At 38.1% G+C, this 20,422-nt stretch overlaps 1 protein-coding gene across 1 annotated transcript in view; it reads right to left on the reverse strand.

Moving 5' to 3' along the window:
• The window catches only part of TRPA1 (transient receptor potential cation channel subfamily A member 1), a 71,276-nt gene that overhangs the window by 14,881 nt on the left and 35,973 nt on the right, over positions 1-20,422 (reverse strand). The window contains exons 9-19 of the mRNA XM_029913335.1: positions 19,119-19,218; positions 17,921-18,021; positions 15,974-16,143; positions 15,722-15,886; positions 14,905-15,019; positions 13,336-13,502; positions 8,969-9,062; positions 8,530-8,589; positions 2,607-2,705; positions 1,685-1,755; positions 932-1,079 (exon numbers count right to left, since the gene is read on the reverse strand). Coding sequence (XP_029769195.1) covers positions 932-1,079; positions 1,685-1,755; positions 2,607-2,705; positions 8,530-8,589; positions 8,969-9,062; positions 13,336-13,502; positions 14,905-15,019; positions 15,722-15,886; positions 15,974-16,143; positions 17,921-18,021; positions 19,119-19,218 — 1,290 coding nt within the window. The remainder of the gene's footprint in view (positions 1-931; positions 1,080-1,684; positions 1,756-2,606; positions 2,706-8,529; positions 8,590-8,968; positions 9,063-13,335; positions 13,503-14,904; positions 15,020-15,721; positions 15,887-15,973; positions 16,144-17,920; positions 18,022-19,118; positions 19,219-20,422) is intronic.

Below are 20,422 nucleotides of genomic sequence, written 5' to 3' on the forward strand. Positions count from 1 at the left end.
GGTGCTGTATAAATAATGAATTCCCAGCTATCTATAGCAACAGAATATTGAGGATACCGAGTTAAGCATTCAAAAGTAAGCAGATGACAAAGTTAAGGCTGTGTACACAACCTTTACTTGTGTGTATGTGTTTTGATTAAGTCTTTTGTTATGCAACAGCATTCTATTTCCCAAGTAGGATATCATACATATTGTTGCACAGCAGCACTTCAACACTTTTACAATTTACAAAGTGCCCTTGAAATATATGCAGGAGCATTTCTTTAACCCCTTGCAAGATGAACACAGGCTGAGGTAATGGCTTAGCAGTATTCCTACACTACATTTTTCACTATAGCTACAGCTAAGTTAGCCATGCACAGTACAACCCTTCTTAGCTGAATATTTTTTGAGCTTAGCGCAAAATGTACTGTGCTTGTGTGGCCTGTGAATGTCAAAGACACAAAACATGGCCAAGTAAAACCCAATGTTCACCGGAATACTCAAAAGCACTTCTCTTTCATCATGAATATATCCATGCCAGATTTCAAACTTGCAACTTTGGACATCACCCATTTTGCTGCTTTTTATTTTTAAGAAAAAGGGAGAAAGCGTATTGTTTTTAGTCACTTCATACTAAAAAGCAGCTTAATCCATTTTGTTCACACTGTGCCTTAAGACAGCAACGGAAACTGAAAAAAAAAATGTGCCCAAAAGGTAAAATTTTCAGAAAGTAAGTAAAAATAGGGAAAAATACTGTGGAATTCAAACTACAGGAGTTACCACTTCCCATTCCCGGACAATAGCAGGATGAGAATAGATTGTTTGGATGTATATGTTTTATAATTATATGCCTTATTGTTGCAAAGTGACTAATAATTCTAGAAAACCATTTCAATTATCATATCATCTTGTTTTTAAATGATATATTGTAACTAATTAAAAATAGTACCTCATAGTCTAATGGTCCTGTTTGATGGGTTTCTGTTGCATTGGAAGATATTCCTGGTCGTATGCGGGTGATCAGAAGAGTCAGAGGAATGAGACCAAGAGAATACACACCAAGATTCATAATATGTGCTCGGAACCCATAGGCCATCCTGGAAGATGAAAAATGAAAAAAGGTTATATTTGGAAGGTTGTATTTCCAATGGTCCTTTTGTGATAATGGAGAAATGCACATTAAGGTTGCAATCATGCAAATACAACTGTATAAATATTCTTAGTGACTGGCCTTGCCCCGGGAGTTCAAGGTGAACAAAGGCTTAATGGCTGTCTTTAGGGTCTTTGGGCCAAACTCTGCTCTTGTTTCCTTTGAAGTTAATGAAGTGACACCAGATTTTCTGTGATGGAAATGAAAATAAAACTTGTGCCAATATAGATTGGGGTGAGTTTCTGCCTCTTGTAAGTTCAAAAGAATCTGCAAGAATCTTTGCTAACATTCAAGCAACCTTTTTATTTTATCTGCTAATGGTTGAGATATTTAAATATTCTTATCAGGGTGACTGGATGGGAGTGAAACTGACTTAAAGTCTACAGTTAAAATTATCTTTCTTTGTAACAAATCTTTTCCATAGGACATATAAACATTTTTATAGTAATGTGTTTCTTTGTATATTCCATTTTATTGAAAACCTGATTAAGAGATTAAAAAACACAATTTACGCTAAAATCTGTTTTAGAGGTCCAATTAACAGATACATACCACTTCATGAGCAAATATTCTTTACATACAGGATGATTGAGAAGCTCCATGCGATTATGACGTACCATAGCCTACAAAATGTGTAAGCAAATGTATCAAACATATAGTATATCCACTTCAGTTGAGTGACCCCGTTACAAACCAATTGTTTAGACTACCTATTTCAGTACACTAGAACCCCCTTTATTTGAGCCTCCATTATCTGGCTCTCCGTATCAACCAAACCACCAACTGCCAGGGGCTGACAGCGGGGAGTCCCACCGCCCATTCTCCAGTTTATCCGGATTTTTATTATCCCATTTGGCTCAGGTCCCAGATAGATCAGATAATCAGGATCCCACTGTACTTTACATGAATTCTAGCCTATTGAAAGGTACAGTACATTTGAAGTGATCTTATTTATCTAATTTTATTATGATTGAATTGGAAAGGACAGAATATTCTTTGAGGCTAATGTTGTGTGAGAACATTGGAATTTGTTTTAGATCAATAAAACATTTTACAATCTGCATGTGAAGAAAGGAAATAGTGAATACATCATGACCACTTGTACCCTGGCCAGATCCCTCCCTTAGAAATGTTTTTTCTGCAATTCTGTTTACATTTCAGGATGTGGTCGCAAGTGATGAAGGATGAGTTTGCTTAGATATATGCACATCCACACACACTGTACCCTTTCAAAGTATCTGAAGTGTATAAATAAGTTCATAACTTCTATCTATACCTAATAACTGGTTAAAATATTTATTATATAAACTTCAAGAACTTCAGATGGCAAATTAATGCCCAAATTTCAACCCAATGTGCTTTAAAACTGCTGAGTTACAACCCCTGGAAAAGAGGGTTTACAATGAAAAAAACTTACCTTTAGCTCCAACAATACCAATGTACAATATTTTGATAGTTAAAAAACAGAACTTACATTTAGAGTGGTAAGCGGTTCATAGACAATTTCTTCATCTGCCTTTACTTTTTTGTTAAGTATTAGTGGACACTGAAGATACCTGAAGTTATATTCAATCTGTACAGTAAATACATATATTAGTGTGTGTTTATGACAATATTGATGTAGCAGTTCAGTCTTGGTACATCAAAGCAAACAAAACAAAAAACAATTAAATATTCTTCAGAAAAAATATGACTGTTGTGGCAGAATAACTATCAACATGAACACTCTGTACTTATCAATCACTCAGTAAAACTATGCAATCTATATAACCAGCTATGATTATTATGGATTTTCATCACTATCAGTAAAATAAATGGGATCTTAAAATACTCTTAAGGAGTATTTCCCCTAAAATATTATAATTTTAAATAATTGTTCTAGATTTTTTAAAAAATATTTTAGCTTTAACTACAAGGTAAACGTTATATAGGTAATATAAGAAAGAAACCACATAGTATTATATTAATTTTCCAAACAATCTGTTAATGTTGTGGACACAATCCAATGTGAAAATCTACTTGAGATGTTTTAATATAAATCCCAAATTAGTGCAATTGTAAAAGCTACAAAGACTTAAAAATATATCCGGCTTCCTTGGATATCTGTAAGGTGACTGTCGTTTTAGATTTGGAAGTGATAATAAGATGTGCCAATTTACGTACAGAAGCCATATTCAGGTTTGGAATAAGCACATCCTGGTTAAAAAGACAACCTGGTTTAGAGGGGACATGAAGGCAGTTATAAAAATTAATATCTAACAAATGGAAGAAAGGGGAAGTTGATAGTAATGAATATGAATCAGATGTTATGAATTGTAGAAAATTGATATGGGAAGCTGAGGGACATAAGAAGAAAGCTATGGCCAGCAGAATGAAGGACAATAAGAAGGAGTTTTTTAAATATACTAGGAACAAAAAGAATCCTGACAATTGCATTGGTCCATTACAAGGTGGAAATGGTAGAATTATCAATAACAACAGAGAAAAGGCAGAAGTGTTCAATAAATATTTCTGTTCTGTCTTTGAGGGAAAAACAGATGATATAGTCTCATAATATGGTGATGATAACACTCCTTCCATTCCACTAGTATCTCTAAGGGATGTTAAACAGCAGCTATTAAGGTTAGACATTTTAAAATCAGCAGGTCCAGATAACTTGCATCCAAGACTTTTAAAAGAGTTAGCTGAGGAGCTCACTGGACCATTAATATTGATTTTCAATCAGTCTTGGAGCTCTGGAAAAGTTCCTGAAGACTGGAAGAAAGCTAATGCTGTTGTGCCAATATTTAGAAAGGATAAACGGGATGACCTTGTTAATTATAGGTCTTACATCAATCCCCAGCAAGATAATGGAGTGGCTGATATGGGACTCAAGTAATAAAGAATTAAAGGAGGGTACAGTAATTAATGCATATCAACATGGGTTTATGGAAAATAGATCCTATCAAACGAACTTGATATATATTTTTGATGAGATTACAAGTTTGGTTGATAAAGGTAATATTGTTGACGTAATCTATTTACTTTAGCCTTCTCTAAGGCGTTGCACTTGGTATCATATGGCATGCTGATTAAAAACTAGAATGATATAAAATTAATATGGTACACATTAAATGGATCAAAAACTGGCTAACTGCTATATCTCAAAATGTAACTGTAAATGGGGAATCATCATAGAGCGGGTGTTTTTCCAGTGGTGTCCTGGAGGGATCAGTTCTTGGCCCTATGCTATTAACCATTTTTTATCAATGATCTGGAAGAAAACATAAAATCATCACTGATACAGTATGCTGGTGACACAAAAATTGAGGGAGTGGTAAATAATGAAGAGGACAGGTCACTGATTCAGAGTGATCTGGGTACCTTGGTAAAAGGAGTGCAAGCAAACAATATGTTTTAATATGGCTAAATGGAAATATATACATATCGGAACAAAGAATGGAAGCCATGCTGATAGGATGGAGGGGTCTATCCTAGGAAACAGTGATTCTGATAAAGATTTGGGGGTTATGGTGGATAATCAGCTGAACATAAGCTCTCTGTGGCCAAAAGAGCTAATGGATCCTAGGATGCATAAATAGAGGGATCTCAAGTAATAGTAGAGAGATTATTTTAACTTTGTATTTGGCACTGGTGCGACTGCTGCTGGAATACTGTGTCCAGTTGTGGTGCCCACAATTCAAGAAAGATGTTGATAAATTGGAGAGGGTTTCAGGAAGAGCCACAGAATGATTAAAGGATTAGAAAACATGCCTTATAGCGAGACTCAAAGAGCTCAATCTATTGAGTTCAAAAGAGAAGTTTAAGGTGTGACTTGCTTAGTCTATAAGTAGCTACATGGGGAACAAATATTTGATAATGGACTCATCAATCTAGCAGAGAAAGGTTCAACGTGATCCAAAGACTGGAAGTAGCAGCTAGACAAATTCAGATTGGAAATATGGTGTAATTTTTAACAGTGAGAGTAATTAACCATGGGAACAATTTACCAAGGGTCATGATGGATTTTCCATCACTGACAATTTTAAAATCAAGACAGGATGTTTTTCTAAAAGATCTGTTCTAGGAATTATTTTGGGGAAGTTCTGTGGCCTGTGTTATACAGGAGGTCACACTAGATGATCATAATGGTCCCTTCAGGCCTTGGAATCTATATGCAAATCTATGAACACTGAAGACAGCTGCACCACTTAAACCAGGTGTGTGTTTGACTCAGAAAGTGAACATTTCGCTTGTACTCATCATTAAGAAAATAGCGTATATTCTGGAAAATTTATAACCTTTGATTCCAGATTCATTTCAAGAGGTATCTTAGCAAAGTTGAAGACCTATAAATTGCTAAAGTTTAAATTATAGTTATAACAATTTCTAAACATGAAAATTACAGCAACTGACCTTCAAAACAGGACAAAGAGCAAAATAACACAACATACCTGGAAGCATGTATTTATGTTATGTGTATGTTATGTATTTGTGTGTGTATGTATATATATATACACACACGCAAAATTATATACACCTACTGAACTGCTAAGCCAATTGTGAATGTGTCCATTTCAATCTCAACTACTATAAACAAAAATGATCAAGGGTATGGAACATCTTCCATACAAGGAGAGACTAAAAAGATTAGGCTATTCAGCTTTTAAAAAAAAGAAATGACTAAGGGGGATCTGATAGAGGTCTATAAAATCATGAATGGTGTGGAAAAAGTGAATAGAGAAGTGTTATTCACCCATTACCCAATACAAAAACAAGGAGGCATCAAATGAACTTAATAAACCTCAGGCTTAATACAAACAAGAGGAAATATTTTTTCACACAATGCACAACTAACCTGTGGAACTCACTGCCATGGGATGTTGTGATGGCCAAAAGCATACTATGTTCAAAAAAGAACTGGATGAGTTCATGAAGGATAGGAATGCAACCCCATGCTTGGGGCAACTCTAAACCTCTGACTACCAGAAGCTGAGAAAAGAAGACTGGATGGATCACTCCATAATCACTCTATTCTGTCCACTCCCCCTGAAGCTTTGGCATGGTCAGAGACAACTACTAAGCAGATGGATCATAGTCTGACTCGGTATGGCAGCTATTATGTTCTTATGTTCTAATTTCATACAGAAGGTGGAAAGGGGATACCAGGGGCATCCCTTGGAACAAGATATTTCTTCCCTTGTAAATATAAAAAGGTGACAGCATCAATTGCATACATATTTCACCAACTGGTCCATATACTGAATAGATTACTTTGCTATCAGATTTGAAAGGGCCTTCAGTTCAAGGAACTACATAATATGAAGACTGTAGCCTTTTGTGGGTTCCTGATTAAATAGAATGGCTTTAGCAGGGCTCTCCTCCAAAAAGCAAAGTGTGGAGCTGTCTCTTCCTCTTGTCTCCAGATAGATGTGTAGATTTTAAGGAGATTCTTCTATTGCCTTTAAATGGCAATTCTGATTTCATGAATCCTCTTTCTTTTTCTTCTTATCCCAGTTTGGCTCATGTTACTGAACCATCTGGGGAGGAACATGCATCAACACTTTAGGCATGACATCAGCACAACTTGTGCTGAAGTTGCTGGAGCCAAGGATACTGAAGCATGTTATGAAATTGTGTGATGATAGCTTCAAAGGTTAGAGAACAAACAGGGATGTTAAATATACACATCATGATTTTAGCACCAAAACCATCTAAGGTCTAACCATGCAAATCTTGAAGTCAATGAAAGTTGCCATTAAGTTTAATTGGAGGACATTGAATCAGTTTGGTAGGGGGAAGTACTGGGAAACTGCTTAAACCAGTTGATACACGTACACATATTGACAGAGGTGAAGTCAAGTGATAACAAGTATTCACCAGGCTATTCAACATGTCTGGCTGTGGTTTAGATACTGGAGTACTAAGAAAGTCCCTGAGGACTTGAATGATCAGAGTTTTCAAGGAGTTTGAAACAGACATCAAAAGCAGCCAAGGTATCTGTGGTAGCAAAAGATCACCACAGTGTAGCCTTAACCTGAGCTTTGTAGGACACTCATTTTCAGTTGAGTTCTCCTGGAAAAGGATTTTTCAACACCTACTGCTTTGAAGCCAAAGAGGGTCCTCCCAGCTTGTATTTACAATAGATGAAGGAACAATTTATGGTGTGGTAGTGTTTCTGTAAAGTCTGTTTCAGCAGACCTATAAAAGCAGGGAGTAAAAGGAACACCATTACAGGCTGCAATGAAAAAGGGACTGATAATGACCGCACTGCATCTTAAGATGAGGGGCTGTTGCCTGGATTGCTGGGGGAAGGAGTATACCTCTTTAAGAGGCAGAGAAGCACTAATGTTGGTGCAACCGAAGAGCAGCTCAATGTGGGAACGCGGAATCATACCTCCAGGTGACCAGTCCAGAAGGGAGGGGAAAGTATATAGAGTAAGCCAGGTGGGAAAAACCCTCTCTCACCTGGACCAAGGCAAGGTGGGGGATTTTTTGTCTTCCTCACAGCAGGTAGGTAGGGTAGGGCATAGGTAGGGCAAGCAGGAACAGGAGTTAGGCTATGATGTCACAACTCATTATGTAAGCATGGGGCAGATGTCCTATGCAAGTACTCCATAGGAAAGGGATAGAGTGATCAGATAAATGGATTGGTAAAGGATTTAAAGGAGGTGTTTGTTAAACGAATGGAAATAGGGGGGTTCGGGGCTGCCATGACTAGAACAGCAGGGAGCCACCCCCCCCCTTTGGAGCCCACCTTAACCCTAATTCGAGGGTTGGGGGATGGTAAGGACCCAGCAGCGGATTGGCTGGGAACCAGGATGGAAAAGGGGTAGGGCTAATGGAAGCCCCCTGGGTAGATATTGAAATGACCATGGATTTACCTGCACTGTACACTTTTATCTGCCAGGTACTCCCAGACAGTTGCAGTCTAATTAAACCATATCCAGTGTCTCCTATCCTCCTTCTGGTATAGCCAGACAATTAGAGGCAGTTGGTACCACTGAACCGCATTACTAGGTAAATTCATGCTACCAACTGATGAGGTGATTTAAATTATTTATTCTAAACTAAAGGGATTCTTGCCAATCACATACCGGGAGCACAGACCCACGAGTTTACTCAGCTTACCTTTGGTGAATTTCAGTTGCACAATGATCCAGATATAAACTATCTAAAACATGTTAAAAAGGGATTAAACTTTACAGAGTAAGCAAGTTTAAGCAGATATAAACTACACTGATGATTTGCCAAGGTTCAGAAAGTGCCAAGTTCACTCAATTTACTACAATCCAAATTTTTAGCAAATGATTTATCACTACTAATATACTGCAGGTACATTATGACATATCTTACTGTAAGAAGAGTTTTAATAATTAAAAGGTACTAGTTTTAATTACTTTTTTTCTTCCACTTACATAGAAGTCTCGACTTGTCTTTTCCTCTGAAGACTCAGTCATACAGTTGTCCAAAACCAACTTTCAGCGTGTAAAGAAAAACAATTGATTTGCATAAATTAATGATCATGATTGCTGAAAATTAGCACTGTTCAGAAAAAAAGGAAGATTTCCATACTTTAGAAAAAAATGTTTCCACGGTCTTCAACAATACAGCAGCCCTTCTAACAAAAATAATTATTCAATCCACATTTACAGTATACATAGTGATGTGCACAACCTATATTTGTACATATATGTTAACAAACGGGAAATTTTACCTTGTTTACATGGGAATATGACAATATGCACTTGCACATGCCAAGTCGTTATAAATACTCACACTTGCAGATTTACTTGCAAATTTCACAGAATTTTTAGAATGAGGTAAATTCTTAATGTGTAGACTAAACAATCTTACCTTTAAAGATTCGGGAATATATTCAACCATTTCCAACAAAGGACACTTATTGGCAGTAGAAGAGTGAGAAAATGTTGTCACAGCTTCTTCCCATCTGCAAGAATAAGTTGAAATAGTGGAGAATTAATTCTATGCTTCTCGGCAAAGGATAAGAAGTTAAACATCAACTTTATAATGAAAGAAAAATGGATTATGTTATTTTGAAATCTAATTATTTTTAGACCAGATGAGCTGTTATTTCAGAAATTATTCTGCAAATTACAATGTGTAACGAATTTATATGCCATGAAGTGAAAATCAGCTGTTGAAGCCATAATTGAATAATATCCCTGAATGTTTCCCTAAGAATGATTCATGTTTAATCCTGTTTTCAGATAAGCAGTGATGTTTTGCAAATCACAGAATATACCGAGCTCTTCTTAAAACCTTGGACTCATTATGAACCCTAAACTGATACTGGAAGTCTGTATCTCAGGCTCACAAAATTCTGAAGATAATAAAAAAATACTGGGTGTAATCCTGCCACTCTTAGCATGAGTGGTGATCACTCATGGTACAATTCCACCACTCCTGAAATGGACCCAACAGGTTTAGCAAACTGATGGCATATATAACATGTCCCATCTAAACGTCAACAAACTCTCATAAGAACATAAAAATGAACATAAGAACAGTCATACTGGGTCAGACCAAAGGTCCATCTAGCCCAGTATCCTGTCTTCTGACAGTGGCCAATGCCAGATGCCACAGAGGGAATGAATGGAACAGGTAATAATCAAGAGATCCATCTCCTATTGCCCATTCCCAGCTTCTGGCAAACAGGTTAGGGACACCATCCCTGCCCATCCTGGCTAATAGCTATTGACGGACCTATCCTCCATGAACTTATCTAGTTATCTTTTGAACCCTGTTATAATCTTGGCCTTCACAACATTCTCTGGCAAGGAGTTCCACGGGTTGACTGTGCGTTGTCTGAAAAATACTTCCTTTGTTTGTTTTAAACTTGCTCCCTATTGATTTTATTTGGTGTCCTCTAGTTCTTGTGTTATGAGGAGTAAATAACACGTCCTTATTTACTTTCTCCACACCAGTCATGATTTTATAGACCTCAATCATATCCCCCCTTAGTCGTCTTTTTTCCAAGTTGAAAAGTCCCAGACTTACTAATCTCTCCTCATATGGAAGCCGTTCCATACCCCTAATCATTTTTGTTGCCCTTTTCTGAACCTTTTCCAATTCCAATATATCTTTTTTGAGATGGGGCAACCACATCTGCATGCAGTATTGGAGCTAGTTAACAGCGGACTTTGTGCGGGAGTTCTCTGGATGAAGGAGGAGCATTTACGTGACCCTGGGGGTAAGATTGTTGTCTGTAGTGTGTGTGTTTGTGTTTGTGGTGTGCTTGCTGCTTTACTGAAATATACCGTGTGGTCTGTTTATTTGGGGGACTGTGTTCTGAGCTTAGCCCATCAACCCTTAACCAGGGGGTTGAGCTACTCAGGAAGACCACAGCTTTAAAAAGCCAGCTCCTAAGCAACCTGAGGAGCTAGTGAACAGGAGTGGCTAATGGGAGTTTTGCAAGGAAGTTTAGAGAGGGAGTGGGGACTAGATAAACTTAACATTCTTTAAACTTAAAGCCAAAAACACCCCCTGATAAAAACAAAACATCAATAAAGGAATGAGCTGCAGGAGTGAAAAGAGAATGCAGGCACAAGTCCAGCAACAGAGTGGGGGCTATGCAGTCTATTGTACCCAGTGCAGCATGTATGATTACCTGCCCTATGGGCAGGTGGCATATGTGTGCATTCGGTGCAAGAAGCTCCTGGCCCTCAGAGACCATGCAGACCAGAGTGGCTGACCTGGAGAGGCTAAGGGAGACAAAGAGGTACATAGATGAGACTTTCCAGGACATAGTAGAACAGTCCTACCCCTGGTCTGACAGCCTCTGTGCTGTTGAGGAGAATGAAAGTCTCAGGGAAGGAGAACATCCAACTGGAGCAGAGGGAAATGATCCCATATTTGGGACCCTCCTTCCAGATGATGTCATGGTATCCTCTCATACTGAGGATACCTCTCCAGGGGTGGGAACTTCAGTTATTAGGAAGAGACAGGTAATATAGTTATGGGGGATTCGATCATTAGAAACATAGATAGCTGGGTTTGCGATGACCGGGAGAATCACATGGTGATTTGCTTGCCTGGTGCAATCTATTAATGGAGATTCTCTATGTCCTAGTAAGGAGGAGAGGATGAAAGATGATAAAATACAGGTAGGATCTGATGAGAAACAGTCAAATGAAAAAGAGTATCATTCAACTATATTATGTAATGTCAGACAGCTAAAATGTGAAAAGTTTTTAAAGTGCTTAAATATAAATGCTAGAAGTCTAAATAATAAGATGGGTGAACTAGAGTGCCTTGTATTAAATGAGGATATTGATATAACTGGCATCACAGAAACTTGGTGGAATGAGGATAATCAATGGCACACAGGGTACAAAATATATCAGAAGGACAGAACAGCTCATGCTGGTGGAGGAGTGGCACTATATGTGAAAAAAAGCGTAGAATCAAATGAAGTCAAAATCTTAAATGAACCAAACTGTACCATAGAATCTCTATAGATAGTAATTCCATGCTCTAATAATAAGAATATAGAAGTAGGGATATATTACAGACCATCTGACCAGGATGGTGATAGTGACTGGTCAGCTATCCCCGTATTGACTGGGTACAATGTCACCTCAGGACAGGATGCAGAAATAAAGTTTCTTGACAGCTTAAATGACTGCATCTTAGAGCAGCTAGTCCTGGAACCCACATGAGACAATTCTTGAATGGCATTCATTGAATGGAATAGTCCATCTAGCCCTGTATCCTGTTGTCCGAAAGTGGCCAGTGCCAAATACATCAGACGGAATGAAAAGAACAAGGAAATTATCTATTGATCCATCCCCTGTTGTCTAGTCCTAGCTTCTGGCAGTCAGAGGTTTAGGGACACCCAGGGGTTGTGTCCCTGACCATCTTGGCTAATAGCCACTGATGGACCTGTCCTCCATGAATTTATCTAATTCTGTTTTGAACCCAGTTATACTTTTGGCCTTCACAACATCCCTGGCACCTAGTTCCACAGGTTGACTGTGCATTTTGTGAAGAAGCATGTCCTTATGTTTGTTTTAACCCTGTTGCCTATTGATTTCATTGGGTGATCCTTGGTTTGCATGTTATGTGAAGGGGGAAAATTACATTTCCTTATTCACTTTCTCCACACCATTCACAATTGTCTAGAAATCTATCATATCCCCCCATAGTTGTCTTTTTTGTTTAAGCCTTTGGTGAGGGACCTTCTCAAAGGCTTTCTGAAAGTCCAGGTACACTATATCCACTGAATCACCCTTATCCACGTTTGCTGACTCCCTCAAAAAATTCTAATAGATTGGTGAGAGATGATTTCCCTTTAGAAAAGCCATGTTGACTCTTTCCCAACAAACCTTTTTCATCTATGTGTCTGATAATTCTGTTCTGTACCATAATTTCAACCAATGTGCCTGGTACTAAGATTAGGTTTATTGGCCTGTAATTGCCAGGCTTGTCTCTGGAGTATTTTTCTTAAAAATCAGCGTTACATTAGCTATCCACCAGTCATCTGGTACAGAGGCTGATTTAAGTGATAAATTACATACCACAATTAGTAGTTCTGCAAGTTCATATCTGAGTTCCTTCAGAACTCTTGGATGAATACCATCTGGTCCTGGTGATTTGTCACTGTTTAATTTATCAATTTGTTCCAAATCCTTCTCTAATGACACCCCAGACTGGGATAGTTCCTCGGATTTGTCACCAAAAAAGAATGGCTCAAGTGTGGGATTCTCCCTCACATCCTTTGCAGTGAAGATCAATGCAAAGAATTCATTTAGCTTCACTGCAACAGCCTTTTCTTCCTTGAGTCTTCCTCATGTACTTAAACATTTGCAACGGTTTTACCCAGCAATTTTAAATTAAATCCCTGGAATTATGAGACTTGTGCTCAGGTTTTGATAAAAATTTTGCATCTTTGTACCATTACAGTACCATATTCTAGAGCAAGAACTACTCATTCTCTTGGTTTCTTGCCATGTTTCTTGCAGAACAATTGCCCTGACATGCAGAGGATTTCCTTCCAATAGCTGATTGTTATTTATTTTACCATTTCCTCCCGATTCTCATTATACATATTATATCAGTATTAATCTTTTGAATATGGAAAATACGTATCTGATCAACCGTGGTATATTGCATGCTCAGTACTGTAAATGCCAGCGAAAAAAGAGAAAAAAATGGACACTAAACACCTGAAACTATTAAAAAGTGTTGTATAGGCATCTCACCTTTTATTCAGAATGACAGCAGACACTACATCTTTACGCCTCTTGTGTATTGCTTCATGGAAAAAAGAGGCTGATGCTTTGTTCAAGATTATTTTGGCACCACCATCAAGAAGCAGTCTCACCGCTTTCGCATGTCCTTCTTTTGCAGCAAGATGAAGAGCTGTGTTCTTTTCAGAAAGACAACATACCAAAACATTACTAGGAATCACTATGCTTAAAAGGAATGTACAACCCTTTCCCCCTCTCCTCCCACTCCTCAAGGATAAGATTCTGCTCTCGATTCATAGAACCATAGGACTGTAAGGGACCTTGAGAGGTCATCTAAGCCAGTCCCCTGCACTAATGGCAAGACTAAGTATTATCTAGACCATCTGAATCACTTCAGTGGTGGTATAAAAGAACAGAATTTTGTCGCAAGTGCTTAATTGTATATGCTTGTACCATTACAGAAAAAACAAACTGCATATAGGAAAGGGCAAAGCATATACAAGGGATACTAATTATTAACATCTCATAGTTTTGCAATTAATGAAAGCAAGATGTTAAAAATAAAACTGTCCTGTGTCAACAGATCCACAGAATCTATATTTGAGGGTCAGGAAGAGAAGAATCTGAAATTAGTTTCCACCAGTGTGGTACTACGCATAGGCCTGCAGGGAATTATTTACAAGCAGCTCTCTGAGAGGAGGATTTTGCCCTCAGTGACTTGCATAAAACTGAGGTAAATGGTTGTGATTTTCAAAAGCACTAAAAGGCCTTAGAAGCACAAGTCCAATTGCAAGTTAGTGGGCAGGAAGACAAGTGCTTCTAGATCTCTTTGGCAGTCTTCTCTGAGCAATGGCCAAATAAGGGACTACACAATGGCTTCTGATTAGCTTCTAGTGGAATCTGAAGTGCTGTTTTTAATCTAGCAGGTCCTAAACGCTTTGAGCCCTGATTACTTAAAAGATTGTCTCTCTCCCATTTTGGTAAAACAACAGTTGCTTGATCTGAACATCCCCTGGTTTCTGAGAGGGGACTGTTGATGCATCATTTCCCACAAGAGGTCTTCAGCTCTGGAACTGGATTCCTCTCCTGGCCAAAAGATCTTGGTTTTGACAAACTTCAGAACAAGCTGCAAGCATAACTACTAGGCTTTTCCAGGGGGAATAGACTGAGAGGTTTGAAGAGGTTTGTTGATGAGTCATTATTTATGGTGGGTTTCCTTTCATTGTTATGAGCTCTTCATATTGTGAGTTTATTATGTTATTATATACTGCTGCACTGTTATGCGGGTCATGTGGTATAGTAAGTAGAGTCTAAAGTGCTTTGTACTTTACATTTTGTGTTAATGATGTTGATCTTCTGTTGTGTACAGCTCCTAGAACTTGGATGGGCATTTCACTAATTATAAATAAACCTAAACAATATATGTTAACAAGAACAAAATAGTAAGGGTTTTATAACTGCCAAAATAAACACAGTCTCTCATAATCTTCAACAGTGAAACAAGTTTGCTAACAAGGATTACATGTTTGATTGCAATGAGACAACAGAGCGGAAACAAACAAAAATTATACATATACGCACCCCTTCTTCATCCACTCTGTCTGTAGATTTCACATTAGTATCCAAAATGATTTGCATTGTGCGAGTGTATCCTCCGAAGGCAGCATGATGCAGGGCTGTCCAGCCTTTATAATCACTTTTGAAACAGTAGATATGATGTTATTCACATATTTTTACAAGTATAACCTACAACCTTGAGCTCATGGGCCTGATTCTCCTCTCCCTCACAATAGTTTCCCCACTGTTGTTCTCCATCAATGTCAATGTCTTTTTGCTGAGTAAAGTACGATAGTCTCCTACTAGTACTACACTCAGCCATGTAAGGGTAATCTCAACTGTATAGAAGTAATTGGGTATCATAAAGGCAGATATGTGATCTTGTGGGATCTTGCCTGTTTCACAGTATTCGCCTCTGAAATAAGTGAGAAACTTACAAGACCCTGGTATTAACACGTAACAGCTGATGCTGCATACAACACTGTAGTACTGTTGAATTGTACATTTAAGGCAACCGACAAGCATTAAAAGCACACAATTTTATTTATATTAACATTATTTCATGTTAATATTGTGACATCCTATGTGTTAGTGAATTGTCCCGGACTAATAACACATTATATGAAAAGCCCCCTGAATCATGTTCATTGTAGAATATTCTTAATGACTTAAACAAAAGTGTTATATACAATGTTAGTGTACATGTGATAATTCATACCTTAGCTTTAATGCAAACTTGTGTGGACAATCCAGCACAACTTTAGAGATGTGTACAAAATGTAAGTAATAAAGTAGCTCAGTAACACTAATTATTTTAAAGAAAGGAAACCCATACACTTACCACAGGAAGAGGGCACCCTTCTTCAGTAGAAATTGCACAACCTTTTCATGACCATTTTGGGCTGCCAAGTGAAGGGGAGTCATTCCCTTCTTATCACCTTCATTCAAAAGTCTTGTGTCATTCATGCCTCTGAGAAGTCGCTGACAGGTGTTGATGCGCCCATAGCTTTAAAAGATTAATGTACAGGATAATACTGAGAAAATCTGAATGTATAAAATGGCATTGATACATTGTATAGACTGCACCACTTACCTGGCTGCAAAATGCAAGGGAGACTTCTTGTCTCTATTTTTAGAATAGACAGAAACATTCAAGTCGAGCAAGCTATTTACAGAGAAGGGCACTCCTTGTCTGCACGCATAATGTAGTGGAGTGCACCCCTCGTCATCTTCTTCCACTACAAGATCTTTAATATGTTTCATCTGTTGGCAAAAATAAATGGCTGTATACATATTACCAATGCAACTGTGGGTCCTAGTTAGTTAGCAGTAATTTTTGAAGCTACATTTAAAAATAAATATTTATGGGACTTTAAGAAAGGTAAAATTAAAAACAAAAGCAACAGAAACAAGAGAGCCTTTTACAAATATGTACGCTGATTGATGGTTTTCAGTGAATTTACACTTCACAAGAAGAACTCAGCAACTTGCAGTATTGGGCCCTCAAGCTCTCTATTTATCCACAGAACAGGTACAATATAGGAAGTACAAGAGTCTCTTACACTGCCACACCATGCACCTCAACCACATCAGGGAGGAAAATGAAGGCATGTCAGCCTACATGCCTGCTGAATATTTGGTCTCTCTGTGGGGCTATTCAGAAGGTGGCCAGTGAGGATGGCGGTAATTTTACAGTGTGGACACCTGCAAAGCCATCAGAAGGTGAAAAAAATTGGTCACAAATTACCTGAGGCTAAATTTGCCCACAGTAGTACAGAGAGGCAGAAACTGAACTCTCGTGCAAGTGGGAGCAGCTGCACTACAGCAGAGATTCAATCTGAGGGGGTGGGAGACAGCATTTGCCAACACCCTCCTCTTGGGGGTTCAAATGGAAGTGAAGGCCTTTAAAGCAGAAGTGTCAAACTCATTCAGAGGAGTGGAATGAATTATGTTTAATTGTGTTCCATGGGCTGGGGTATAAATTTAGGAGTATATATTCCCCAGAGTATACAATGGAATGCCCTCTGATGTCAGGTTTGCACAGAGCGCAATAGGAGAATAGAGCCTTTAGGTAGTAATGAAACATTTAGTTATTTATTCAGTGCCTCATTGTCACATTCACTACTCAGTAAGAGAATATGCTTCCCTCGAGGCATCACTATTTCTGCTTTGTGTTTCTCTTCCTTCCCCATCCTTTCTCTTTCCCTCCTCTAATTTTGTGAGTCTCCTCTTTTCTCTGCATTTCCCTTCCTGCAGCAACTTCCAATTCCCACTCCAGTGTACTTCACTCCCAGCCTCTAAAGGCCATTCCACCCACTGAAATGATCAGTGATTAAATAATTTTAAAAGTTGACAAAGTGACATGCAAGAGTCATCATTGTTCTTTAAAGTTGATTCTCCAATCAGATTAATATGGGGAGTTCACACCTCTGACTCATGGTTTCAAGCTGTCTGCGCATTCAGGCAGACATAACTGCAGCCGTTATACTTGGCTCACATCTGAAATGTTATCTCTGCAGCTACGATGGCTAGAAACTTACTATATTTTCTTTAAATGAAAGCTTAGATTCAGAGAATCTGAATATTTCAAGTGGCCCATATAAATACATCAAACAGGCCAAATGCAGAATTAAGTTTGATACTCCTGTTTTAAAATATGGCTAGGGATTTATTGAAACCCAGGCAGTGGAGACTTCTTAAAGAATTTGCTGCAGCGTGCAGCATATCCCAGGGTTTGATTGCCTATTAACTGGCAAACTAGAAGAAAGGGTTCTATAATATATTGCTAATCTCCTGAGCCATTCAATCCCCTGGCAGCAAATAACTTTATTCCTTTGCCTTCCAGAGAGATCCATATTATTGGCTTGATCGTGTTTATTTTTATATTTGTATCTATTTAAATTACCCTGTGGGGACAGTGAGGTGAGTTTACAAATAAAATGAATTTCCATAAATGTTCTGGAAGAAAAGAAAATCCTTAAACAGTTGGACAAAGAGATTGAATTCATCAGAGAAAGATACAAATAGATCCTCACTGTACCTGCAGAAATTTCTCATCTAGATGTTGTAATCCTCCAGGCTGCAGTACTGTCAAGTGCAAGAAATTCCGACCAAGCTGATCTTTTAAAGATATATTTGCTCCTAAATAAATATGGAGATAAATACTAGCAATTCTGATAACTAATCATGTTTGATTAAAATACACAAGCTAAAATGAAATTAAAAATACAATTATTTCAGCCAATGCAACAACAAATATCACACCAAGACTTCTACTGACTCTAAGCTTTCAATTTACAGTAATGTATGAATTTCATTTGTTCCACTGTAGCACTCAGATTTATAGGGGTGTGATATTCGGAAACGTTGAGCCTCCACAACTGCTGGTGTGAATGGAGGCTGCATGATCAACACCTCTAAATAAATCAGGCTCATGGTGTACTGCTGCCGTAGTCATATTGTTTCAACTGGAATTCTATGTTTCAATATCAGTTTACTTCAGTGCTGTTATATGAATAATCTATGATAACATTATAATAGTTGGGCAACATGGAAATGGAGTGTCTTTCTTATTGGAAGCAAGAGAGTGCCTTGCTAAGACCATAACAGTTTTACTATAAGCTTTCTATTTAAAAAAAAAGAATAGTTTGTTAATAAAAATTAATGTTATAAATATTGAGAGAAATACTCACAAGAATATTTACAGTAGCTTACTCTTAAAAATGTGGCAACTGACAATTAAAGATGAAACTTCATTAAGGGTTTAGTAGTTAGTAAAGTTTCAGGTGACACTAAACTGTGACCACTTACTACAGCTTAGGTTTAATACTTAAAATCCATTAATGGTCAGAAATTTGACCATGTCAAAGTGGTATCTTCATGTTCAATAATACTATTCCCTCTCTGTGTACTCAATAGTGCAGAGCTGCCTTGAGCTTGTGGAGAGTGTAAGGGGAGTGCACACCAACCCTTAGGAGGGTGCAGCATGTGCTTTCCTTCCACAGCCCACACACTCTGTAGGTTGATGTGGAGGGGCAGGGACATGGCTCTGCTTCCTCCTTTCCCTTCCTGAGGATTTAGCACTCCAGAAGGTGCTAGTCTGGAGCAGTTCATGTGTTCACTTGTGCCTGCCATCTATGTAGGAGGCTTGAAGAGGAGTCCCTTGAGAGAGAATCTTAACTTGTATGGACCCTTCTCAGAAAAAAAAACACACATAATACTTGTTTGTTCCTTTGTACCTTTTGAGAGTAGTAAATTCACAATTTTCCATGATGCACAGGAAGTAGCCAGTAGAAGTGGTGACCGACCCTCAATGTCAAGTCTATCAATATTTGCTCCCTGTAATGAAAAAACCCAGGTTTATCACGGATTCATGAACAAATACTATTTAGTAATGAGTTGTAAACAGAGCAGAATTACAGGCATAGTTAGTCACTTTCACATGCTTTAAATTATGTAAGTTCAATAAAAAAATTCTTTCTTAATTTAAATGAATTTAGGTCAAAGTTTTCAAACTCGAGTGCCTAAGGTTAGGTATCTAAACCCATATTTAGTCATCTAAATAACAGCATCTTGATTTTAAGAGGTGCTGCGCTGGGGAACATCAGGTCCTTTATGTGGAGTTAGGCAAGGCCGGATTTAGGGCCAGGCGACCACCTGGGTTGCTGGGCTTCGGGGGTGCCAGGCTCAGGGTGCTGTTTTTGTTGTTAGTGACAAAAGGGAAAATAGAATGTTTGAAGTAAAATGTTTCAGGTAGTCTGTATCTGGATTCATTTTTCATTAACATCCTAGAAAGTTCTGGACCTTTGTAGAATCTCGTGGAACCTTCCAGACTTTCTGAGAACTACATTTTCCTTGAACCTCCTAGAATCTTGTCAGCCATGCCCTCGCTGTACATAACGGGCGGGGCATCGCCAGTCAGTCAATTAGTGAGATATAAGCATGAAGTGAAGTGAAGTGAAGTGAAAGCCCAGCTGCAATACTGTGAACCTTGTTTTATTGTGTAATTGTGGATGTGTACTTGTGTTTTGAGATTTGAAGAGTGTAAGTAGCAACTAATAAAGGACATGAAGACTTTCTAAGACTGTGGATCATAAACTTTTGCTCTCCCTAATACTGTCTCTTTTCCCCCCATAGAAAATAAAAGATCCCCCCAAAGAAGCCTTCAGGAGCTCAGTATAGGAAGCGAAAAGCTCAATTGCAATCTAGTTTGCAGCAAGGGGCAAATTTGATGGGAAAATATCTGAAACAGAACAACATAGACTGGGCTTTAGACAGTAGTGATCATCCCAGTGCAGAAGAAATTGAGGAGTGAAGCATAAATGATGGAAGTCCTATTACTAAGGAATTAGCAGATTTACATGAAGATAAGTAATGGAAATGTAAGGAAAGTTACGGAGAATTGTCCAGTTTTCCTGGCAAGCTAAAGGAGAGTAATGATAAAGAAGAATGTGGCTCACATGAAAAGGAGAGAAAATATAAAGAAGAATCAACCTCACATGGTGACAGAAACAGCAGTGAGAAAAATTGCACACCACAAATC

This window comes from Terrapene carolina, unplaced genomic scaffold (genome assembly GCF_002925995.2).
Source record: "Terrapene carolina triunguis isolate 2854851 unplaced genomic scaffold, T_m_triunguis-2.0 Scaffold58, whole genome shotgun sequence".
NCBI lineage: Eukaryota > Metazoa > Chordata > Testudines > Emydidae > Terrapene > Terrapene triunguis.